The 25531-nt window shown below is 44.8% G+C and overlaps 2 protein-coding genes across 3 annotated transcripts; both read right to left on the bottom strand.

Annotated features, from left to right (window-relative positions):
* Window positions 1–1192: 1192 nt before the first annotated feature.
* Window positions 1193–12805, bottom strand: CD4 (CD4 molecule). Of its 2 annotated transcripts, XM_010717880.4 has the most exons (11): window positions 12526–12805; window positions 7176–7254; window positions 6828–6959; window positions 5098–5271; window positions 4869–5012; window positions 4421–4696; window positions 3639–4001; window positions 3283–3525; window positions 3078–3196; window positions 2763–2830; window positions 1193–1561 (listed from the first exon to the last, which is right to left on the bottom strand). In XM_010717880.4, exons 3-11 carry the CDS (start codon window positions 6886–6888, stop codon window positions 1546–1548), a joined length of 1464 nt encoding a protein of 487 aa, XP_010716182.1. In that variant the 5' UTR covers window positions 6889–6959; window positions 7176–7254; window positions 12526–12805; the 3' UTR covers window positions 1193–1545.
* A 6579-nt stretch (window positions 12806–19384) lies between these two features.
* Window positions 19385–25275, bottom strand: LAG3 (lymphocyte activating 3). The gene is made up of 8 exons (XM_010717868.4): window positions 24990–25275; window positions 24660–24831; window positions 24303–24529; window positions 23806–24063; window positions 23343–23636; window positions 22715–23005; window positions 22340–22455; window positions 19385–20034 (listed from the first exon to the last, which is right to left on the bottom strand). Exons 1-8 carry the CDS (start codon window positions 25036–25038, stop codon window positions 19927–19929), a joined length of 1515 nt encoding a protein of 504 aa, XP_010716170.1. The 5' UTR covers window positions 25039–25275; the 3' UTR covers window positions 19385–19926.
* Window positions 25276–25531: the final 256 nt, after the last annotated feature.

Here is a 25531-nt window from a genome sequence, read left to right as displayed (position 1 = left end):
TGACTGCTGAGATCACGAGCCCTGTGCTTTTAGTTAGCCCTTTAAGGATCTTGTCCTCAATGATCTTTGTAGGTCCATACCAACTGTACTGCTCTCTTCTACAGTTCACATAGTTTTGTATTCACAACCACAAATGATAGGAAGGAAAATGAAGGCAGTGTGTATCTTTGTTGCTTTGTGTTGTGTGAAGATGCTGGTGGAGGAACCATCTGGGCAGAGCAGTGGCTGCTACAGCTGTGTCCCAGCCCAGGAACGATCAGTGGTTGTGGTGGGTTTCAAACAGCAAGGGGGATGGATGGGCTTCCTCCCGGCTCACAGGTGCCGTCTTGGCCGTTGTCACCACCTGTTTCTTTCACTGCCAATAACTTTGTCATGCTGACATGGCTGTGACAGAGAAACCCTCTTCTCTAGCACCAGGTGTCCTGCAGCATGTCTCTACCACAAAAGCCATTTCCACAGCATTGCATCTGCTTCTGTCTCTCTTCAGCAAACCTGGACCAATTAGCAACCCTGGACTATTGTCAGTGACAGCTGTGGGACCTTAAAGGCTTCTATGACCCATCTCTAGCAGAAAGGAGAATAACTTACATAAACACTTACATAAACACAAGATTCCTGTGCACTTATTTTAACAATCTTTTTCTTTCAGGATATTTGGAAAAGTATGCAAGACGCTTTTACTTCATCCTAAATTTCCTGAAGTTTCCATTCCCTCTTCCCATTTCCTTGAGCTAACAAAGAGACATTTCAAAGAGAGTTTTCTCATAAGGATCTTTGCTGGCTTACACAGTCCAAGGCTCCTTTGTTCTCTTAGGAAATTTCTCCCCTTTGCCAAGGGGAACCTCCTACATCAACATTCACATCTTAAAGCTCTATCTTCCACAAGTTGTGAGAATCCTGAACTGCTTTACTGACAAAATTAGTCCTGAATTATGCCATTGCTTGTGATGTTTTCTTTGTGCACTGTTTTATTGCAGGTGAGATGAAGACTACAAGCTGTGGTATGGGGCTTGAGGGTTACGTGGGCTACTGAAGGAAGGAAAATGGGTTTCAAAGGGAGCAGAGGGCTGGTGAATTAAGGGATGCAGGAAACTGAGAACAAAGATTCTGCATCCAAGAGGGAAGGCAGAAATGCAGATTTGAGTCAGAAGAAAATGCCTCAGAAAAAAAATTAGTCCAGTTCGCAAAGAAATAAAAATTTGAAGAAATTTATTGTAGCTCCACTGAGTAAAAGAAGCATATAAAATCAGTTCCACAGGAAGGTAAAATGAAATGCATGAACAAAATACAAGCATTATATATATATCTACTCTTCTATTCAGTGTATCTCATTATAGAGCTGGGGCTCAATAATAACCTGTAAGGGTTTCTTGTCTTGTCCATTGGCTCCTCTCCAGACATCAACCCTCCGTGGCATAATAGCGAGAGAATGATGAAGGCATAAAGAATTGTATCAAAAGAAGAGAAAGGGAGGTGGGTTCACAGACCACTGTGGGCTGACAGGTGTTTGTTTAGTAGAGGCAGAGAGTTCCTCAGTCTGCAAAGCTACTTATACATCCGGCTGCAAGAGAAAAACATTACATTAGCACCAGGATTACTGAGATGATACCTTGAAACCAGACAGCTCATAGGTGAGGACTACACCCCCTTCTGCAGTCTAGGGGCAAATGGTTACTTGTGCATCCACATGGCTGTTTACATTTCAGTTACACTGAGATGCTTGCTTGAGAAGGAGAGTTAAAAAACAACTGCATCAGCACTTGTATTGCACAGATTTATCTAGCTGTACATTTATGTAGTTGTATGGGCTTGTTCTTCTTATGGGGATTTTTTTCTAACCTTGAAAAAAAGTCAGTGAAAATCAGGTGAATTTTTCAACATGTTATGGTAATCAACTTTTCACCACATATACACATCCTAACTATGAAGCAGTATTTGCCATTTACTCAATGAAACCTCAGTAATGGTGACAAAAACTGGTGAAACTTATCACAGTTTGCCACTGTCATCAGTTTAAATCAAGTAGAAGTCAAATTCTGTATCCATCAATTTATTGAACTACTTCATGTTGTTATTTATACTGCTGTGGGCTCTCCACTTCCAATGATAGTGTAAATGTCAGTGTTCCTCTGCAACTGTTTCTGTGGCCTGATATCATATAAGCTTTAAGACCTTGAAAAGGAAAAGCTCTGTTGAGAAGTCCTTGCTTCCCCAAAATAAGCCAGAACATGATGGTGTATCACCCACTGCATTTGGGAGAGGGGGTGGTTCACAGTGTTCTCCTTCCTGGCTCCTAGGAGGTTATTGGCAATTTTCACAAACTGCAGTTCAGCACTGTGATAGCAGAGCTGGAGTCACATTATGACATCATGGATTTTTAAATCATTCTTGAAGCTGGTTGTGTGTTTTCCACCTCAGTATCCACAACCTCTCTATCTTAATTCAGGTCGACTCTGAATCCTATCAATGGACTCTGGAGCTCCTGCTTGAGTTTGTTCAAACATGTCTAAACATCAAGATAATTCAAGTGAAACCTCTGCTTAGAAGTTTGCAAGCACAGAACCACTATGGGTTTGGAGCACAACAGGAAATTCATAAAATATACCTCATAACTCAGAAACGTAACAATAACTGAAAATGCTGAAATGCAGTTTTTGTGTAGGCACCAAGTGGGCTCGTGCTCCATTTCTTCCCACTCAACCATCCAGCTCCCCTTGAAAGCAAAGTACTTGCTCAATCCAGCTGTCCTCATTACCACTTACCGTTGACACTGACATGTCTTCTTTTCCAGCAAGTATTGTTTTGCTTGTGCTATCCTTTTTGCCCGTTTCTATCAAGAGAGAAGGCATAAATAACAATTAAATTGTTTACACTTAAAATGCTTCCCTATGATGGGGTAGTGAAGTACGTTCTGACATAGCTACTATCTGCAGACTGACGATCTCTAACCATTTGCCTTGAGTGTAAGGATTGACCTACTATCTATTCTGCCCCATTCACAGAGAGAAAACCAGGCTCCTCCTATGGTCTGGGAAGACTGTCACCTCTTCACCTTTCATGGACACCGGCATACTAACCCTTCTCCGCTGCCAGCTCATACCAGTGATTATGCACACACATGCAAGGCCAATCACCAACACACTGGCTCCAATAATTGCTCCAATTACTGCATAGCTATTCCAAACATGAGCTTCCTCTGTGGAAAGAGAAAAGTATTCAAAGGCAGATAGAGAATTTCAAGGCTTTTGTGTGGAGGTAGGGATGTGATGTTAATTTCCATACCCACAGTATAATTAAGGCTGATCTTCGTGTTATTGTTTTCCATGAGGTGACAGTTCCATAATCCTGGAGCACTGACATTCACTTCCACTTTTGCTTCATGCTGCTTTGACTTCTTGATTTCCATCTCAGTCCCATTCACACGTTCCCAGAGCAAGTGGGCATTGGATGGCAGGGGACCAGACACCTGGCAGAGCAGGGTCATCTTGCCCCCTCTGGAGAGTGGCCCAACAGGGTTAGCAGAGACTGGAAAGATAAGAAAATGTCACATGAGTGAGAGGATGGGAAGATGGGTCCATCCATACTCTTGTGGCATCCAGATTTCTGCAGCTCCTCATCTGCTGATCCCTTTCTCTCACCTTGCATCACCACTAGTGCTTTCATGCTCCAGATTCTTCTACTGTTGATCTCCAGCTGACATTGATACCGTCCAGAGTGATTTAACTGGACTTTGGGGATTTTAACTTCTATAGTACTGTCAGTTTTCTTTTCAGGTATCTCAAACCAAATGTGGTTACTTTTTTTAGTTTTATGCAGCTCTTGACGTGTTGTGACATTGAAATCAAGCAGCTCATGAATGGCTGCTTTTCCCTGTGGTTCCCAATTCAGTTTTCCTATGAAACCTTCTTTCCACTCTATCTTCCTGAAGTTCAGATGCCATGACAAGATCACAGTGTCACCAACAGTAGTGTACATTATTTCCAAGCGTTCTTCCCCAAAACCTGAATTCAGAAGATACAAGAATACATAAGCAGGGAAATCTGTGACTTTTAAGAGTGTACCTTTGGTCTTGTGCTCAGTTGAGAGGCCTCAGAGAAAAGCCACAAGATATCCCAGGGGGGATAAGCAGTTAGAGACTGATAATTAGTTTAAAGAGGCAAAACTCTCAAGCTCACCAGAGCTGAGAATAAGAGACCCTAAGGAGAGGGGGATCTTTTAGGGCCAGTCTGGAGAAGAAAATGGGAAGAAGTGTGAGATAGAGCTCAGGCAACAGAGCAATCCAGCTGCATGGTTGGAGGCCCAGGGAAATTAGCCCTGGACACCATTGTGTGAATGGTGGAAACTGAAATCATGGTTCATGAGCTGGAGGAAGCACTGGTTCCAAAGTCTGTATGCAAGCTGCATTTTTGTTGTCACGTACCTAATACCTTCACATCAAAGGATATGTTCTGATTAATCAATGGAGAGTTTGAATAAACGTGGCACATCCAGGTTCCACTGTCTGTAGCTTTCAGTTGCTTTAGCTTCAGTATGTATTTTTGAGGAGCCTCATTTTGCAAAATTTCTGTTGTCACTATCTTACTGCTAATATTAAACAATTCGATGCTGAGATGGGGTTGCGAATGGGATGAATTTTGCATTAAAGTAAGCTCAAGGTCTTCATTTGCGAGGAGGTGCCCATTTGAAGAGACTGTCACTGTAAAGAGAAAAAACTTAGCCAGTAAATCAACTCCTCTTTCTGCAAGTGAAAGGGGAAATGAGCTGTGAAGCAACAGCATCATGGATAAAGAATTCCATCAGAGATGTTTCTTGGACCTTTTCTCATCTCCCCTCACCTCCTTGTGGTTACAAGCCCTCCAGGCACTCACATTTAAAGACATGCAGTGAGATACTGACTGCAGGAGAGTTACATGCACAGGTATAGATGCCGGCATCGTCCAGTCTCAAGTCTGACACCTTCAGCTGTTTGCTCTCCGACTTCAATTCAGATCGATGAGTCATTGGGGCTTTGCCTTTTGAAAAAATAAGCTTGTTTAGGAGGGAAGAAATTTCTCAGCTATATACTGAGGAGAAAGGGTGTGAAACTGGAAGCTTTACCTTTAAAAATGTTTGATCTAGAAAAGCTTATAATTGTAGAAGAAACTTCCTTATACTTGTACTTCCAAGTACAGGTTGAATCTCTCTGATGGCTTGTGTCTTTACAGCTCAGGATCACCTCCTTTCCTGCAAGCCCAGTCTGTTGTTCTTGCTGAGCCATAATGCGGATCAGACCTAGAAGTCAAATGCCCCCAAATACCTGTGGTTATGGTGGATTTACCAACACTCACAATTCTGAGATAAAAGCAGTTTTATTGAAACAACCTTTTCCTCACTGAACAAGATTCTGTTGTCCTGCTGGTAATGAAGGCAGGACTACATGTATCATTCCTCATTCACTCCTTGGTCAAGACTTGAGGAAGCACTGTCAAATTTGGTTACCTCTTCCTCCAAATTTTACACAAAGCAAGACTGGAAACTGAGGAAAACAAAAGGATAAAGGATATGAAAAGGAGAAAGGAGAAAGGAGGAAGGAAAAAGGAGAAAGGAGAAAGGGAAAAGGGAAAAGGGGAAAGGAGAAAGAGAAGGGCAAGGGAAAAAGGAAGAAGGGAAAAGGGAAGAAAGGGAAGGGGAGGAAAGAAGAGGGGAGGGGAAGGAAAGGAAAACGTCTCAGAACTGCTTCAGCTGCATAGAACTTCAAAGCTCTCATTTGTCCTACTACAGCAGCACCCTAGAAGTGTAAAATTAAAAGTTTGTATGAGTTTATGGGAGAGGTTTCCACAAGTTATGTTTTCCTCCAAGAGCACTGGTATTCTGCAGCACTGATAACAGAGGTTTTCCAATAATTGCACTGAACGTGATCACTGAAAATGATGAATCAGTCTAAAAAGGGGAAATTATGAATGCCATTCATAAGAATATCTTGGTGTCTTTTGCAATGCTTTTAGTTATAGCTTGCATACTATATATATATATATATATATTAGCAACTGGAATAATCAAAGCTGACTGTTTGAGAAATGCAGATTTGGCATTATTCAGTCACTTTCCATTCTTGTGAAAAGATCACCAAAATGTCCACCAATTGTTGTAACATTAGCAGTCAAACTGAACAAGCTGCTAACATCAAATTTGTAATGGCAAACCTATGATCGGAAATTCACAAGTTTTCATCCAGGCAGCAGGAGGCAGTGTGAGGGGTAGTATTTTCCACCCTGTGCTCAGTATATGGGATCTGGGCTGGTTTTGGCCCAGGAAACGGTTCTGCCCAGAGCACAAGTTCCTTCTGAAGCATTTATTCATGTTCATTCAGCTTTTGTGAACCCTTATGCTGTATGGCACAAAGTCTTCCTCAGCTGGTGGTCTTTTTCTATGGCAATGCTGTAAGAGCCATATCACCACTGCTGGACAGTTGCAGAGTGGGCCAGACAAGAGGTAAGAAGGTGTCTGCTGTATCTGTATTGATCTGAGGAGAAAGGCTTGAACAAGACTGCTCTACAAGCATGTGAGACTGCTTTCTGAGCAAACTCCTGCAGAAGCATCTCAGTGGTCTCAGGGGAAGTGAACCATGCCTTCCCATCATGTCAGCCTACAGATTCACCATTAGCAATAGGAGGTGGCAACAATTATTAAAAGATAATAATTAATTAAAAAAAAAAAGCATATTTATCAGATTTCAGATGATAAGTTATGAGGAGCCTAGAAACACCTAAAATGCTGTGAGGCTTTTGGGAAGGTTGCAAGCATTAGCAGGATTCACTGCTGCTTTTCCAGTGCAGCTGAGGACTCACCCAGCTGCAGAACCAAGACGACCGCAAGCACACTGCTCACCACTGCTCCACACCTTTCCATCTCCAAGGGAACGCTCTTTCCTGCTGCAAACTGAAGGGCTGGGAATGCTGTTGGTACCAAGGGATGCTAACCTGGAAGACCCAAATGCTCTGTTAATAATGGTTGATGTAGTTTTAGAATCACCCCAAACTGTAACCAGGAAGTTAGAATGGAGAAATCCAGAGATCCCCTCCCATCTAAGTCTTTCTGTGTGATTTTATGATTCCCTGATAGAGACCATCTTTAGGGCTCTTCGTAGCATTTTTCTTTAGTGGTTTTGTTGTTGTTATTGTCTATGTGTTTCTTACCTTAAAAGTTTTGATAACCACTGCTTCTGATGTTTTTTGAAAGGCTTGCTTCAATTCTTAGGGATATTCTACAAAAAGTCTGGAGTGAAGAGAAGTGTGAGGTCAGAAAGAAGTTGCATTGATGATAAAAAACCTGAAATGGAAGGTTCTGGAAGAATTTGTCCATGGTATCCATGGTTCCACACACAGAGATCTCCAAAGCACTTCTGGAGGATGTCAAGTCTGTGCAAGGTAGCTGGAGGGTACTGTACTGAAAGCTGACAGCATAGAGGCAGGTCAGAAAAGATTTTACAAGCAAACTTAGCTTGTAAGGTGGGAAGGGCAAATCTGAAAATGCTTCTAGATGCAAGCGTAGAGCCAGGAAGAGTGCTAGAGCTGCACAGTCTGACAGAGAAAGTAGTGTAAAGAGTAGCATGGGGTCATCAAGAACTGTGAATCTCTGGGACCACCAGGGGGCTGTACAGAAAGCACAGGCTTCATTTAAAATAGGAGAAGCTTCATTTGAACTGAAACAGAACTTGTCTGCTGATGCTTAAAGGAAGAATGTTCTTAAACAAAGACTGGGGAAAATCCAATCAATACAGATGAGCATATTTTTTTGAGCTGCAGTGTCTGAAAAGTAAGAACTCCATGTCCTCAAGTGAAGGGTCAGACAGAAGCCAATAAAGCTCAAGGGACAAACAATGGGGAGCAATGTGAACAAACCAAGTCATGTTTTAATGGAGTATGAGAAAACACTCTGGCTGCTACCAAAGGAGAAAATCAGATATCAGAAGCAGGGATAATACGTAGATGAGGGGGTGTGCGGAGAAGTGATCTGGACCCATAACAACAACAACAACAAAAAATCACAGCAGTGTTTAGAGAAGTAGAATAACTGATGGGAAGGTCACTCAGGTCTAGATGATAGCAGATACATTCTTTCACAATTAGCATGATAGAGTGAAGGCCGGAATCATAACGGGGCTGAAATCAAAAGGAATACAATAATAACTTAATACTACATATGTAGTATGCGCAATATTATATATTCCAATGAGGATACTTTAATATTGAAATTTATGTAAATGATCAGAGCTCATGAGACAATCAAAGAGTAGATTAAAACATCGGTATTATGTTTACATGTAGATCAGATCAACATGGCTGAAAATCTGACAGCTGGACAGATGAACACACATGAAAAATGCAGGTGCAAGAGCAACACAGTAGCCATGTGCACCATCAGAAGAGAAATACATGACAAAGACATAGTCAGAGACAATCTGCAGCTTGCCTTTTACAAAGCAAACAAAAAAATCATGCTGGCACATTTTCATGAGCCATTTTGTGTGGGAAAAAAAATGCAAAGGAGCCAGTGCACGCAATTGAACATAATTTCCCACCAGATGCAGTGTCAGTAATCAAGCAGTTCGTTGAGCTATGCTACAGAATAAGGAAAGGGGCAACAACAAGGCATTTGTATGCATCTCACTCAGAAGAAACATCTATAACTGAGTCCTGGCACAGGGCCCTGGCAAAGATCAATATCAGCCTGAGATGATGGAAGAAACATAAGCTCTGTCATGAATAGTCACACCACCAATCCAAGTGAGACGAGCAGGAAAAGTCAGCCACCTTCCTGCAGTGATGTCTACAAGTGAACAAGCTCAGTGCTGGGCTTCAAATATTTTGAATCATTAAACTTTATAATAATATTGGAGGTGATAGATTTAAATCAGCAAAATTGCCATCACACACCATCATTTTTTACTGTCTGTGAATCTATTTTCCTGTTTCCTGTTCAAGTTTGTTCTTCACCTTCTTGCTATCTAGCTGGAGAACAAAACCGCACAACTAAAAGGTCGTGGTACCAGTGAACTGCTGACCTTCTGCAGTTTGGTAGCTGCAGGTTAATGCACCTTTCATACACTGTTCTGCTGTTTCTTCTTGTGGTTTTATGCATATATTTCGCCATTCCTTTTTCATTCATACTGATCTTATGTCTGTGGTAGATCTCTGTATCATGACGATGACCACCTACAGGTTACGAGTCACTGGGGAAAACAGGTTGCTTCCAGCTAGAGTTTCCTTCATACACTTTCTGTCTCCTTTCTGCTTTTCATTCATACCACTTCTTATTTTTCCTCTGTCTTTCAGCCTCCTATGACTCTCCAGGTCAGAATGTGGGCAATAGTATTCAGAAGTTTACAGATCTCATTGTGTAAGACTGCTATTTCAATGTAGGAAGTGGTTCTTGTCACTAATGCCTATAGCAGACCCACTGCCTCCTTACAGGCTTACAGCTGTATCTTGTGGTGGTACTTAAAAAATAAGTGGTGTCAGGGAATATCTCTGGAAACTGGGACACACTCATCAGCCATGTTAAACTGCTAGAACATTTCCTGACGTTTCTTTGGCCCAGGACAACTCTCCTGCCAAGCAACTCCCAGGATCCATTTAAGTGTTAGGATGGGACAGAGACCACTCCCATTAGGAAGCTGTCACATTGCCAGTTCATTTTGGAGATTAAGTGAGTTTAATAGCCCAGACCATCTCATGCCAGTCAGCCTCAATGCCAGAAACAGTCTGGGCACACTTGATTTATTAGCACGCCTAGTCTTCACAGGAGGAGCAGGGCTGCCATCCAAGTGCACATTGATTTCCATTTCATTTTAACTTCTCCTTCTTACTAAACTGCTTTAATTTCCTTCTTAACTTCTTTTAATGAATGTTCTCTCCCTGAGGGGTGGGCAAAAGAGAGCTGTGGCAGCGACTGGTCTCACTGAGAGATGACCAAGGACAAGGTCTGCAGGACCAAACCTGGCCCAGAAAGCACCTGCTCCTGAGAGCCTCACAGAGTTGTTGGCCGCAGGCAGCTCTCCTCCAGCTCGACAGCAGCGTGACATAGGAGGAAACTGAAATTAAAAAAAGAGCCCAGAAACCACTCCTCCTGCAGAGTAGGCTATCTTCCATCTCACTGCGCTCACGCACTGCTTTCATGCTGTGTGGTTTCCTTGTTTTCTCTTCTCGCCCTTGCTTGTGGCTGTGCTTTTGATCTCACAGCAGCAGCAGTGTGTTTGGTGGGGCAAGGAGAACTAGGCAGGAAGGCCTGAGCAGGGAGGCCTGGGCCGCTCCCATCAGGGCTGCCACACCTCAGCCTTGGCTGCTGTCTCCATTTCCTCTGTGGCTGCTTCTGGGCAAGGGCTAAGGGATGCAGCTGCCCCTCGTGCTGCACACTGGTCTGGTGTGTATTTTAGAGTGCAGTTGTTTGTTAGGGATCACATCACTCCTCAGTTTAAATGTCTTAAGCAAAGCTGATCTACTCTACTACGCTGCAGTTCCCTTGAATATATTTATTAACAAGCAAGCATGAGCATTAGACAGGGTAAGAGACCAAATGCAATAAAAACAGACAGTGAAAGCAAAGAGATGTTAGAAGCAGAGATCATTTTATGGGCTTTACGGTCACGCCAGAGCATGAACAAGCTTAGCTGTCATGCAGCACAGTCCGTGCCTTGATTTCCCCTCGAGCACTCTGGCTGTTCACCAGCTCCTGAAACAAGTTTTCACCCTCCACAGCTGCTCCCAGAGGGACATGATGGAGCAAGATCAGCCATCAGACCCTCAGAGAGAGGTCCCACCTCCAAAATGGAGCAGAGTGCCATGTAGGCACAAACCAAGTTTCCTTCTGCCACAAAGTCTTTGCAATCTGTCTGCGTATCTGGACCTTCATGAAGACCACTGGAAATGACTCTATCTCTGCAGCCCAGCCAGTTCCCTGATGGCTTCTGAACCATTTCAACCATTTAAGGGGAAGCCAAGAACTTAATGTGCATGACAGGTATTTCAGCATACACCTTCTGAGCTTTTCCCTTCTAACTAGCCCCTCTTCTTTCCTTCTAGGCCTCCTATTTTTGTCTCTGCAAACAATCTTTCATCCCAGCAATTCACAATTAAAGCCCCTGGATGCCTTTCTAGAAGGCTGTGACTAGCAAACCGTACCAAGACGTCCTCTGACGACAGGCCTTTCATTGTGCTCTCAAGCCATGTGCACATGGGATGTGCTTCAGACATCGTTAATCAGCTGCTGAAATAGGAACACTGAGATCTTACATGAAATGTTCTTGATTTGCAGTCCACAATGAAAAAGGGCCTATATAAGTATGGATAACATAGTGCAGCAAAACTGTAGTTCCAGTCCACTCAGAACAAAAACGTTAACATTATGGCTGGAATGACAGGAGTCACTCCATAATTTTTCCTCATTGAATACACAGTCCCTGCGCAAGACTGTGGCAGAAAGGATGGGCTCTTTCCAAGAGCACTGAGTATGAGTGGGATAGTGGTTTTGCGCCATTAAAATGAGTCAAGTTCTGCTCTATCGCAGGCAGCTTGGGCAGCCATCTTTGTGAAACATTGGGGAGGATAAAGAAAAGGTTTGTGAACTGAATTGAGAATAACACGCACAAGGGACTTAACAGGAGTGCTTATTTTATAGTGGTGAACAGTAAGAAGTAACCTGAGCTCAACCTTAATGTACCACATAGGGAACACTTGGGTGACTGACAAAGGTTGAATAGAATTCATCATCTGAAAGATGAAAAATTCACCCAGAAATGAAACTGCAGGTTTTGATAGTGCAGAAGTCTGCGAAAAGGCTAAGGTTTTCAGATGTCCTCAAACTGATTTCTTCCTGCATGAAATTCTGCTTACCCAGCCCTGTGCTAGTGGATCAGGCTGCATTTGCAGCCTGTGTTGTGCAGTGAGTCAGTCAGCCGACATAGTTAGAGCAGACTCACTGATTGTGGTACACATATATTTACATGGGCTCTCCTAGTTAGCTAGAGATTGGCGTCTTTTTATTTTTCAGGCTTTTTTTAGAATAAAGTTCCCCTTCCTGGAGGGCATATGGAGAAGGTGATAGCAAGTGGCAGCTGATGGTGGAAGGCTGCTCTCAGTGCATTTCCAACCGCTGGTGAAATACAGTCGTTGGTATCAAGTCCTAGAGGACATTTTTCTGAACTATTGCTACATATGGGTTTAAGAGATCTGTGGGATCCCCAGGATCTTTTAGTAGCTCTCTTTTTCCCCCTTCCAAGGAAAATCCAGACAGAAGAACACTTCTTAGTTAAAATAAAAGGCCTCAAAAAATTGCACAGCCAAAAGTATTATCAAGTAAAACATTTCAATAAAGTTTTGCATCAGGACTTTTAGTGGGGCAAAACCTATCTGTCCCTCATCCTGTCCAAAACAGTAACTTGTATGAAATCATAAAGTTTGTGACAACACTAAAAAACAAAAGAACAACAACAACAACAAAAAAACAGATTGACCTCTTTTTTCAGAGAAAGAAAGAAAGTTTCCTTACCTCTTTTCCTCCCTCTGTGTTTCTGTCTCCTTGTGTTTGTCACCTGCTGTAAGTGATCTAACACAGCTATAACTGAAGGAAGAGAAGAATGAAGCTGATGTTAGAAAGCTGCTCAACAGATGTCGGTTGGCCTTTGTGTCTCCTCCTCTCCAACCGGAACGTCAGCACGATCTTGCTGCCGGTCCAGGCTCTGCTGCAATCTGTGAGCTTCTCTCAGTAGATGGTGATCTTCCAAATGCATGTGATCTCAATGCTGAATGTGAAGAGAAATGAAGACCATAATGGAAGGCTATATATTGCGACACCTGGGAAAAATGAGTGTGAGAGAGACACTATTGGCCATTTGGCGGCTGCTGGGAGGCTGTAACAGAACCGAAACTTAAAAGTGAGCGATTGGAAACCTGTTATGATCTTCTCTCAAAGAATGATTACAAATTAACATGTTAGCTGAGCAGATCCAGACTACTCCAGGCCTCTAACAAGCTGTAAGGGCAAGATGACCTCCATTTTCCATCCTGTCTTGCTGCTAAGAGGAGCCACCTCTGAGGAGTGGGCAGTGGCCCTGCCCCCAGGGCTGCTCAGGGTGGCAACAAGGCTGTGCTTCCAGTCCAGATGGGCCTTGACCACCAGGCCCAGCAGTCTAGAAATGACCATGATTAGCGCACAGTTAAGGGGGAACCCCTGGAAGAAGTGAGGGTCACCTGTGTAGAGTATGGCTGAGATTTGGTGTGAGATGAGAATATTTTCTTCATCTTTATTCTCTCAGGTAACCTCTACCACTACCACATCTCAGCTGTTTCCCCTCTCTGTAGAGTGGAGGAGGGGGCTTTTGTGGTTTTCCACCCACATTCGGTATCTTTCTCTCTGAATCCCAGCCTCAGCCAAGGTGACGGAAACCCACTGAGCCCCAGACACAGCTGAGATTTCATCTCCGTACCACCCACTCTTCTCCTCCAAGCAGTCACTTGCCCCTTTGTCTAGAGGATGGGTTGAGTGATACAGAACCAGGCTTTCAAGGAGTAGGTTCAGAAAAACACAACTCTGAGATTCATAAAGTGCCACTAGATGTGAAAGGAACAGCACTGATCAGGCCTCAAGTTCAACAGCTGGTCCTTTTGATGTCTCTTTGGAGAAATCACAATGCCCAGAACTTCTTAGAGACCCATTCTGAGGCAGGGATTTCCTTCAAGAGCCTGCTGCTTCGCATCAGCTTCTCCCAAATGCTCTTGCATGCCTGAGAACACACATACCCTTCTGGCCTATCTGCCAGAGAAGGGCTGTCCTGGGGAAAACAGCTGAGAACAGTCAGGTTGTGACTATAAGGCTCTTGCATGAGGGTTTAGGAAGAGGTGCTCTGAGGCATTGAGTTGTTGCTGCAGCTCACACGGATTTTGGCTTGCATTTTGTTTCCCCAGCATGCTGTAATGCAGAAACCCTGGCTTGTTTTTGAACAGTTGGTTTACGTCACTGCAAATGCCAACCAGCAATAGCATTCCCTGAATGGGCCTGGCTTCCAAAACACATTTGGATTTGCTGCAGATTTGTAAGGAGAAACAGGGCTATTGGGCCTGAGGTGACAAAGCTGCAGGCCTGCCCCTCCCTCACGGACCTGTTCTTAGTGCAGGGATTGCTCAGAGCTGCCACATTGGCACAGTGTACAGCCTCTGTCTATCTTGCAAGTACCTCTAGGATTAGGGGTCACAGCACACAGTGACGTGTTTGTATCACTTTCATCCAAGCATCTCAAAGCACTTTGCAAGCATTAATTAAACATCAGAATCCGGGAGAGATGAATAGTATTAGTCAAGCAGTCTTTCTTCTAACTGTAATATTTCTCATACATATTTAACTAATTTTTAAATTCCATGCAAGCCTGGATCTCACCTTGCTGGGACAGTTGCTACACTGCATCCGCAGGGAAACTTACTCAGTACCACACACCAATCTGGTGGTAGAGTGGGAAGTAGAGCCTTAGTGCTACACACTGCTTCCCCCTAACCAGATCTGTGGCTCTCATTTGTCCTGTTTTTTCCTCTTCAGAAACACTCCCCATACATGCTGCCTGGCACTCTGTGCTCTAATCCCACCACCAGCAATATTTTTCCAAGTTAGGGTTGGTGTGTAGCAGATTCTTGCCAACTTTACCAGAGTGAGGCATCTTCCGGATTACACTGAGTGGAGGTCCCAGTCTGCAGGTACATTAGAATCTCTCCAGGAATGTGTGAAAATGGGGAAAAGGGATTTCAGATATCAGATGTTGAGAAGGACTATTTACTGATGGCAGTGGAAAATCAAGAAACCCCCAGAGAGTCTCCATGCAAGCCAAGTTTCCTGAACACTGGGGAGGTCTCAGTGTGCCTGTGAGCTCTGATGGGTAAGGGATACCCAGATGTACTGCAAAATTGATGAGTGCTCAGTGACTGGAGTGAGGGAAGGGAAAGTGTTAAACATGGTGTGAAAACTGTATTGGATGTCAGTGGCTCCAAAAACAGGGAACTTTCTCTTTGCAAAAGAATATCTTCCACCTGTTGAGCTGCTTGAGGGACTTTTCTGCATCCAGACATGGAGAACTGAGAACAACAAGCAGCCCCCTGGAGAGGAGGCCTGGTGGTTTGCCCCAGTAAAACTATATTTTTACATCAGAAAGAAGAAAGGCTCCTGGATGGTGCTGGGGGAGATCTCTGTCAGCAGGAGCTTGGAGTATCTCTGAGGAAGCTTAAGCCAGGAAAAGAGAACTCTCCAAACAGATAGTGCAAAGGTTGATGTACTGATCACAGTGAAAAATCAGAAGACCTCCAGAGATATTCTTCATAAGTAAGAGGTCATGTGAGGGATGTCAAATATGATGGAGAAAGAATAGCCAGATGCACTAGGATGTCAGAGATGGCTTGGTAGTGCTGACGAACAGAGGGACTATTGTCAACTGTTTGTGTCACTGAAAATGAGAAAGACTATAGTGAGCCTAGACATAAACAAGCTACTGTTTTGACATGCCAGAAATGCAATGGGCAGGAGAGAGCTGGCTGTGAAAGCTTTTAAGAAAGTGCACGGGGCTGGTCTTGCTTACTGTGTTCGTCAATGGACTTGGGAAAAAGAGCAGGAGAGAAACTGGTGACTTGTGATACACAACTGGAGGGCTCTAATCAGTACGAAGGGAGGTCACAACGAAAGCATCTCAGAGTATTGAAGTGGGGTGCAATTCAGTGACGAAAGCTGTAAAGTGACGCTTTTGAGCAGTAACTATGAGAGTTTTTGCTTTAAGTTCCTCAGCAAAGGAGCTGTGTTTATTAACCAGTCACTGGATAGCTGAAGTGATAGCGCAAAAGGATCCAACCAATGATGAACGTACCTGATAATGTAAGCCCCGTACAGGAAGGGGGGAACTCCACCGTGCTTGGGCACTAGATGGCAGCATAAACCCGGGCCATAGGAGCAGCTCCATCCATCCCATGGTCCCCATCGATTCTGGAGCACAGGTGATGGAGATGCAAAGCTACAAGGCTGCCGGGGCCGGCTGGCTTTGGATCTGTGAGGCTAAGCGGCCCCACACATGCTTTTGAAGGCAGCGTGGGGCTGAGTGGTGGGGCTATGGAGCGTCCTTCCCTTGGAGAGTTCTTGTGGGAGCAGCGAGCACTCCACTCAGTTTGGTGTGAAATGTCCAAGGGCTTCAGAATGCTGGGCAGGAGGGTCCTGGCGAGCTGGCTGATGCTCAGCAGAGCTAGAGGGGGGGTTCTGCTAGAAACCTCCACATTGGTCAGGAAACCTGGACTGCCTTCCATGGAACAAAAGGAGATGCTGCTCTGGTGATAAGAGAATAAGATGCACATTGTTCATAAAAGAAGAGGAAAGTGAAAAATCTCAATAATGACAAATAACAAGCCCTTTCAAGAGCTACTCTTGTGTTTCACATGTTGTTTTTTTCTGGGCTATGCCCTCTTATTGTAAGACCCTTGGAAACCCATCCCTTTAGGTGGGAGGGATGGCCATTTTGGACTACATCATATGATAGCTTTTGAAAGATGAAGAATGTCTTGTATTGAATCAGCATGTCAGCAAAACATAAATCTAGGAGCAGAAGCTCTGCAACGTGATAATGTTAACAACCACATGATGATCGTCCCATATGCCTTGGATCTTAGTGTGTGGCACAAGCTATAGTGCTTACAACAACGGTGTTCCTGCAGGTAGCTTAGTTTGAGGGAAACTTGGAAGACAAAATGAATGACCCTAGATGTTTTGACTTTTTCCACTACTGCATGGAAGTGTTGAAGGAATCCAAGCAGAGTAGTGAGACATGGATTTCTTTTGCAGAATTGTTGCTGATATTGTTCCTCTCCATTTGCCAAGCAGATACAAAACTCAGTGTGCTTTAGTGTCATGGACATTAGCTTTGTATTATTAAAGGCTGTGCAAAATATACCAACATAACTTGGTATAGACTTGTTGTTTTCTGTTGTTTCTTTGTCAGATTATGCTATTTCTTAGCAATTGTTTAGCCTCTCACTTGAAATCTCTTAGAAATCTGGATGTAGGGCCTAGGATTTTTGTTGTCAGTGTTCATTTTTTGTTGCTATTGATTTTTTCTCGGATAGCTCTGGTCTTTCTTTTCAGAAAATATCATTCCTTTTGGAGGACTCAGATGCAAATAAAGCATTTGCATGCATAGTATTTTCTTTGCCTTTAACTGCATCCCTCTGCCATCAGGGAATCCATTGGATTTCCCGTGTTTTTCTGAAGCTTTCTACTTCTGGTACATTAAAAATATTTTTCTGACTTTTACACCAGTAGCTGTATCCTTGTGGAAAACTGTCATGTCTCTTCCTTAGCATGATGTTTGCTTAACTTTCTGCTACTGCACTGACTCCACTCAGGACAGATTTCTAGTTGCGTTTGCTTTATTATATAGACTTAAAACTTCTACTTCATCTGTACTGATTTGCTATGTACCAGCTTGATTCCCTCAGTGTCCAGACATCTTTTCCTACTTCCTAGAGTTGCACCAATCCATTCTTGAGTGGTAAAGTTTCCCTTGGCCATGGACAGTTATTTCTGTATTTGGGGCATTTTTCCTTAAGGTCTGTCAACCAAAAGAGTTCAGCGGCCACGTCCGTCACTTTAGCTTGTGCCTCTATTTTGTCAGTAATGCTCACCTGCACGAAGTGCTTGACTAGTTACAAATGCAAGACTGCAACATCTTTTAAGTTTCTGATACCATTCTTGGCACCTCAGCACTGGCAGAATTTGTATTTGGCAAAAATACAACCATGCCTGTGGCCTTGCAGCCTTTGTAGATGGTGTAACTTTAATAAGCACTAATCAAACACCTCAGCTACCATTTGTCCTCTCTACAACAAAGAATATATTTGCACAACATGCTACAAGTAATACAGTGATTGTGGGGGGTATCTCATGCTCAGAGTGTAACTGCATATGATTGTGTGTTCGTACAGATAACTGTACATAATTTTACATCTGATAACCACTAGTTTCAGCAATCAGTTCTTGGTGAGTATTCATGAGTAATAGAAAATCCATAGAAAATCCATAGAAAATCCAGTGCTTGGCTTGAGTTTTGCATCTTCAAAGAGTTCTCAACTTTTTCTTTCCTCCATGGAGCTGCAGGGTTACCCAGGGCAATGAGCTGACCCTGCATAGGGGCAAGCAAGAAAGCCTTGCTGCGTGCCCAGAGCCAGTTCAAGGCTGGGAAGCAAGGTGTGGAACCAAGCTGCTAGTTGTTACAAGTAACAGGGAGCCCACCACCATCAAAATTAAAGCATGAGTTACTAGTGTTCTAGTGGATAAGCAGAAAAAGGCCCAGCATACACATAACATGAACCTATTTAAATTTATCAGGAAACTTGAGAATGACAAGGACTTTGGAGACATCTAAGAAAACTGCTCGTCAGTATCAGGAAGGCCAATGAAATTCAACACCACTGTTGCCAAAGTTGTGTAGCCGAAGAGAAAATATAAACCACATAAACACATCTTAGCTTTGGCTTCCTGTAACCATACCAGGTCAGGAAAGAGCCTGGGCATCTTGGCAGAGGTTTCACTGAGCACACAGTGAACAGCTCAGTAAAAGCTGAAGCTCTTGGGGCAGGCAAGGGCCACACAGTGAGAAGGCTTCCTCAGTGGTCTGCAGAAATAACGAAAACCTGGCCTGGTAGTGAAGTCCTCCAATCAAGGCAAGAAAATCTTCCTTCATAAATGCTCAGAGCTTAAGTTTCATGCTAATGCCTCCTTGCTGGAGCAGCCACATCCCTGTAACCCATATGGGAGAAGCTATATATGAAACTCTTTAATAGCAAGCCTTTCCTCTGAAGTGGTATACAATGACTATTCAAGCAGTACCACAGTCCTCTTCCATGGCCATTTGGAGAAGAGGTGAGCAAAATTCTCTAATTAGGTGAAAACTAAATGCTTTAAGGATTGTGGGAAATGGGACTTGGTGGACTCACTCCTACATTTAGTAAGTACATCACGAGCCTGAGGAGAGTGTTAGAAAGTCAGAGCGTCAATGAGAGATCTATTAGGAAAATCTGAGAAATAAGAGAAGGAATAAATAAATCAACAAACAGAAAGAGCCAGACAGGAAAAAAAAACACAAAACAATACCAAAAGACACTGAATCACAGCAAAAATGAGAGGCTGAATCTGCAATTCTTTCTTCTCTAGTGGCATTTAATTTCCCCTTTCCCACCATCAAAATTTCAGAAATTAACAGTCAACTTCAGCAAAGCCAAACTGAAAGAGAAAGACAGCAAAGTCCTTAGAAGCTGCTTCATGCAGGCTGAGATACTCCCAGCACCATAAGGAGGCATCCTCTACAAACACACAAAAGGACCAGAGTTTTTTTTTCTGGACATTTATTTTAGGTTCTCAAATAATTTCTAATAAAATAAAATGCTCAAAATGTCTAATATGTGCAGTCCTCTGTAGGATCCCCTCTGCCACTGAATGAGTACAGGAGCAGGGCAGTGCAGGGAGTGGGAGGAGAAACTGGGCATGGGGAGAAAACACCAACTGGTTGTCAGGGAGCTGGGCTCTGGCTGCCTCCTGCATTTGAGTGCCCAGCAGAGAAAGAATGAGAGGGCAGTAAGGAGGGGCAAGAGCTGGGAGAGAGAAGTGAAACTGAAGCAGGAGATGGTGGCTGGCCCAAATATTTCCAACAGCTCCAAAGCATCTGTGCTACCTGCTCCCTTATTGCAGTGGTGGCTTTCATCTTGTCTTGGTATGCAATTCCCAGCCCTTCTGCAGGTGCACAGCTCCCATGGACTCCTGAAATGCTCATGCCATCCCTAGACCCTCCTCAGAGGTCTGCATGTGCCCATTCCTCTTTAGCACAGCACACAGAGCTTCATCCTCCCATGCAGACCAGGCCTGGTGCCCATGCTCCAATCAGCACTCAGTCTGTTGAATTGTCTCTTTCTGGTTCTCTTCCATCTCCTTTGGCACAGTGACTGCAACTATCCGTTCCAGTGCTGGGAAGGAAGCTGGCAGACGCGCCTGAAAGAGAAGAAAGGGGCAGCGTTAGGTGTTGGAAGGACATGGATTAGTACAATTTGGGGTTTCTCCCTGCCATGGAAGACACAGTCCTACTGCTTTTCACTACAAGGTTCCCATTGCCTCCGAGAAGACACGCCTGTCTGATGCAGGCAACTTCTTCTGGGGAAGACCGGCTCAATGCTGCCCTCTCTGCAGTGTCATGGACAGAGCGGATAGCAAAGGCAGGACATATTTAAGAGAGAGAGCAAAGAATGATCTGGCCAATTGTCAGGCGATTGACAGGTACAATTATATGCCAGATTTTTACAATAACTTTTCAGAGAGAATAATTAAAGGCATGAAGCTTTGTGCAAAATGAGATAAGACTAAATACAGAACCCATTCCACATCTTGCTTTAACAAGTGACTTTCTTGACATTAGAAAAGAGGCAGATATCGTGGTTTCTGGTGGTGACAAAGTGTATCGTGCCACCTGGACAAAAAATACAACTCAGAAATGGGATTAGTAGAATGGCATTGTAAGTGTGATCTCACATAAGGGGAAGGGACTGGGATTTTGCTGGCTGGTTTCTACCAGCCTGTATAGAAATAGTAAGCATAGGTCTTCAAAGATCAGCTGTGGCACCAGTCATTAATAGCACAGAGTGTGTGAAAGTGCTGATCCATGCTGTAGATAAGCCAAAGCTGATGAGACATGTTTGGAAGAAGAAAATGTCACTTAAGACCCAGATATTTCAGTAGAATGGAATAAGGAGATGAAAGATGGTGAGTGAAACAGAACAGTACCAACTGTACATTGGTGGGTTCAGGAATTCAGAACAGGAATGCCTACTGTGTTGGCAAGAGCTAAGGAAGGGATATCTGCGAGCTGCTGGTGTTTGACCAATGCAAGAAGAACAAATGTAGTATTAGAGAATGCCAGAAAAGAGAGGGAGAGAAAGAGAAGATATATTTGCTCCTCCTTATTTGCATTTTCACAAGGGATGAGCCCAACAGGGAGTTTCTGCTGAAAAGAGCCTGAGAGCCATCAGTGGATCTCTGTTTCATCAGAAGAGGTTTGTTTACTTCACACAGCAAGGCCATGAGATCATATACAAATGCTGCGAGATGTTAATATGCTGGCTGGATTAGAGCTGTATAAGCTAACAAAACTGGACATCTCTGTATCCTATTTGCGAGTGGGTTTGATCATCTCATCCTACCCCTAGGCTTGCACGTCTAAAGAATAACCCAGAAATCTGCAGAAACTGTGGATTACTCCCTCAAATAACTATCAGTTCTAATTAAGAATGGATGATGAAGAACAAGTCACAAGTCACTCTGGCAGTGCTCACAGTATTTTTTTAAAGTCCATCTTGCTTCTGTTCTGATGCTGCCTGTCCTCAGCTTCCAGCTACTGGGGTTTGCTGGGAATTTATTTGCGTCACTGCTATAACATTCCTTGTCCAGCTCAGGGCAGGTTCAAGCCCCCCAGCCCCCTTGCTGAGCCAAAGTGGCCTAAGTGGCCACACCTGAGATCCCTCTGAGCCTTGGGCCACTGCAACACTGGAAGGTAATTTTCAATGTTGGCCCTCTCCAAGAAGCTAGGTAGAAGCAGCTGCATCACACAGGGTGCTGCATATTCATGAGACGTGCCCCTTGCCAGCAAAGAGAAATCCTGATGGAAGAATTTGCCATGAAGTTAATTTGTAAAGAAACCATGAGAAAAATGCAGAGAAACAGTGTGATTTGTCTGCACAATTTGTTTTCAGCAGCAAGCTGAGAACTGGAAAAAGTTGAGCAAATAAAGGGCAGTATCTTGCTGGAAGCGAATGGCAGAGGCAGGAGGGCTGAGCCAGCACAACGGACCCGAGTTAAGATCAGCATCTGGGAACCAATAGGCATTTGTATGGAATGAGAGACTACTCTGTTATATCAAAGCATCCAGGAAAACAAGAGGATACCCACAAAAGCCTGGAGGTTCACCTGCCTCAGTGTGGCTTGATCTCAATGAGAGTAAACAAGGAGCTTTTCAAGTCTGGGCTGCAGATGTCCCCTAAGACTTCTGACTCCTCCTTGGAGGTTCCTGACCTGTACCCAGTCACCAAACAAACCCTGGCACTAACCAGACCTTCTGATACCTGGTGTATGACTTTCACCACACCTCTGTGCACCTTCAGTGCCACAGCCAGGGACTCATTCCACAGATTTCCCTTTTCATCCTCCAGCTCAGACACTTCATTGCTGGCTCCAGGGTACCCAGGGGAAGGTCAAATAAGGGGTGATGTAGAGGAAAACTAACAGAAATTGCATGGTGGACACTTACCCTTTTTTGCAGTCCCAGAGCCAGAACACAGACCATAAGCAGGAAGAAGAGGGTGAGCATGAGCCCAAAAGTAACCTGACCACTGAAGATGGTGGGAGGGCTGAAGATCTGGGCACCTATGAGGAAGAACCACAATTAGGAAGGAGGCAAAGGTTTATTTTGCACTGGAGCAAGACTGAACTGCACAAACGGAGGCAAACTGGAAAAGTATGAAAGGAACTCGATGGAGCAAAGTGAAGAACTGATGAGAGCTAAGACAAGATGACAATTAGATGGGATTCAGTCAAAGGTGGGGTGAGAGCAAAAGAAGAAGCGACCCAGGGAATTAACAGAGTGAGAAGAAGGGGCTGTTTTCAGATGTGTAGGAGACAGTACCTGTGATCTGCAGTCCATACTCCGCTGATCCTAGTCTGCCTTCTGGGCCATATACACTGCATTCCCAGATGCCCACATCCTTTTGTGACACTTGCAGTATTTCCAAGATTGGGCCAGTCTGGACTCGGCTGTTCTTCAGGTTGTCGGAGGCCGCCACAGTCAACTTTTTGCCAGTAGAGGCAGAACTGAGGTGCTTCCACTGGAAATGTTCATGTCCCTGGGGGTGTGTAAGGCTGCAGGTGAGCAGCAAATGAGATCCCTCGGAAACTGGCCCTTGGATGCCTGGGGTGACTACGGCAAAGGAGAAAGCTACCTTCAGGAAAGTCAACGGGCAAATCCACATCTCTTCTTAAACCCTCCTTTTTCTATTACACCCCTCCTTCATTACCTCCTCTAATTTCTTTTCTTTTTTTCCTCAGTCCTTCAGACAAATAACTAAGTTGCCCAGGAAAACCTCTGCTTTAAGAAGAATCTATTTGAGGCAATGCCTCAAATAGAAACCTTGTTTTTCACCCTGGGGCAGGAATCTACAAGCAGGAGCAACCTACACTCACTGCACTGGTGCAGAAGGAGGTTTATCAGAGTAGGACCCCAAAGGGATGATAAACCTAGCTGTCTTTCTTCTCACCTGTTATCACTGCCAAGGTCATGTCTCTGCTGAGCATCTTGTTGCCTACAGTGACAGCACAGCCATACCACCCTGCGTCACCTGGCCCCACCACAGGGAGATGAAGGGGGAAGCTTCTGCTGCTCTGGTTCTGCAAGATGCTCCAGTTCTGCAAGTGTCCTCCTGCAAAGTGGTTCCAGTGGGCTTTCACCACACGGATCCCAAAGGCACTGGGCAGGAAGTTCAGGGTGCATGGCAGGTCAACTGCAGAGCCAGCTGCGGCATAGATCATAGGGTTGGTTGGGCCATTGAAACCTAAGTGAGAGAGAGAGAGCACAATTTGGAGTGGTGGCTGGAAAGAGTACCATCTGGGGAATGAGGATAGGATGAGAGCTGGGTACTGTAGCTACTGGAGTTGGTCAGTGGCCACACCAAAGGAAGCAACTCAGGGATGCTGGAGTAGCAATGCAGAGGATGAACTCACTTAGAATTTGCAGACTGTGTGTGGCTGAAATGATTTCATTATCGGCGTATCTGAGCTGGCAGTGCCAGGATCCTGAGTCACTCACGGTGGGCCGGAGGATGTAGAGAGCCCCATGCGAGGAGCAGAAGGCCCCAGAGTTGAGGACTGGGCGCCCATTGTGAAACCAGCATGTCTCCACCAGACTGGCCTGGTGGCTAGAATTACAGCTCAGCAAAAGTGGCTCATTTTCTACCACAGGTCTGGGTGGATTGAGGGTTACTGCAACCAAAAAGAAAAGAGGGAAGTGAGGGCTAATCAGAGGAAGACCACCAAGCCATCCCTTTGTCTACCTTCTGTCCCAGCTTTGTCCTTCAGGCCCTCTCCAAAACTGAGAGCAGATGGCAGGAAGCTGTGGGCTTTCAGGGGGCTGCTGTCAGTACTCAAAACACTGTGCCAAACAACCCCACCCATACAGCCTCCTAAAATCAAAGTTCTCCAGGGTTTCCACCTTCTCCTACCTGTAACTACCCCCAGCTCCACCTGGCAGCTCTGGACCTCTGTGTTGTAGGTCACCTGTGCCTCATAGAGACCCGCATCGTCACTCCTGACTGGGTTGATACGTAGGGAGAAATTGCCATTGCGTAAGGCAGAGTCCAGGACCGACACCCGTGGCCTCATGGGCAGAGCTGTCTTCTGCAGGCCTGTGTACTCCACCTCCAGCACTACGTGCAGTTCCTGGGGGGCACTGGGACAGAGACAAGAGAGCATAGGTTAGCCGGGAGCAAAGGCTAGGTCAAGGACTGAGGCAGGAGAGAGACGATGTGGGAAAGCACCCCTCCCCACAAGAAGACAGAAGTGTGTTTGCCTTAGCCTACCTTGCCCTGTGCCGCTTCCAGAGCACGGATGTCCTGTCAGATAGCTGTTTTCTACTCTTCCCATGCTTCCTGGGGCTCAGGTAGCAGGGCAGCAGAGCTGAACTCCCCTCTCTGGCCCACACCTTCTGCACTCTGTTTTCCACCTCTGCTGCTCCTGGTAGGATGTTGCCTGCTGTAACGAGATGGAGGGTTGAGCAAAGGGTGTGGGGTCACAAAGTAGAGGTGAAATCTAGCCATCTGCGGTGAGGATGAAGCGCTTAAATAATGTGGAGGGGACAAACTCCCGGCTCACCCAGCTTCTCTGCCCTCCCTGTACTCAGTCCCTCTTACCACTGACAGCCAGCAGAGTGAGGAGTAGCACTGGGGGCACTGGCCTCATGGTGGCCTCCAGGAGAGGTGAGAGTTGGTCCGCGCTCAGTAGGGTCCGAAGATTTCAGAGGTCAGCAAAAATAAGGCCCGGGCAAGCAGGTGTTGGAGTGGGTGGGTGAACAAAGTGAAGGCCAGCTGGTCTTGCTTGCTTTCGTGCTCTCTCTCTCTTTCTGATCAAAGCATCTCCCTCTACACCCTTATACTGTAGGTGGGCAGCTAATTTCCTCATATCACTAAGAAGATGCGTCACGACCAAGAAACAGGCGTAGGGCTGAGGCATGTGAGGGCAGAGCTGAAGCCAGTGAGAGAGAGGAGGGAGGGACCAGAGGCACTGCTCTAAGCATCTTTTAGTGGAAATTCTTTGGGTCGCTGTTGTTTTTCTTACAAGTTTTGCTTCTACACAGACAATGGAAAAAGTATAGAAGACACTTCCCAGCAAGTGCTCTTCATGTTTTTCTTTCATCTCTTGCCTTTTTTGGTTTGATCTTTCCGCCTCTCACAGC

The sequence above is a fragment of the Meleagris gallopavo genome, chromosome 1, assembly GCF_905368555.1.
Source record: "Meleagris gallopavo chromosome 1, MGAL_WU_HG_1.1, whole genome shotgun sequence".
NCBI lineage: Eukaryota > Metazoa > Chordata > Aves > Galliformes > Phasianidae > Meleagris > Meleagris gallopavo.
This window is presented reverse-complemented; position numbering and strand designations above follow the sequence as displayed.

Coding starts and splice junctions, on each gene's coding strand:
- CD4 (XM_010717880.4), bottom strand. CDS start 6,888: ATGGAAAGGTGTGGAGCAGTGGTGAGCAGTGTGCTTGCGGTCGTCTTG. Junction 4,002..4,420: donor CTTTGATGTGAAGGTATTAG/GTACGTGACAAC, acceptor TTCTGAATTCAG/GTTTTGGGGAAGAACGCTTG. Junction 3,197..3,282: donor CAGCCTTAATTATACTGTGG/GTATGGAAATTA, acceptor CTCTTTCCACAG/AGGAAGCTCATGTTTGGAAT.
- LAG3 (XM_010717868.4), bottom strand. CDS start 25,038: ATGAGGCCAGTGCCCCCAGTGCTACTCCTCACTCTGCTGGCTGTCAGT. Junction 24,064..24,302: donor GGAGCTGGGGGTAGTTACAG/GTAGGAGAAGGT, acceptor TTTTGGTTGCAG/TAACCCTCAATCCACCCAGA. Junction 23,637..23,805: donor ACACAGTCTGCAAATTCTAA/GTGAGTTCATCC, acceptor TCTCTCACTTAG/GTTTCAATGGCCCAACCAAC.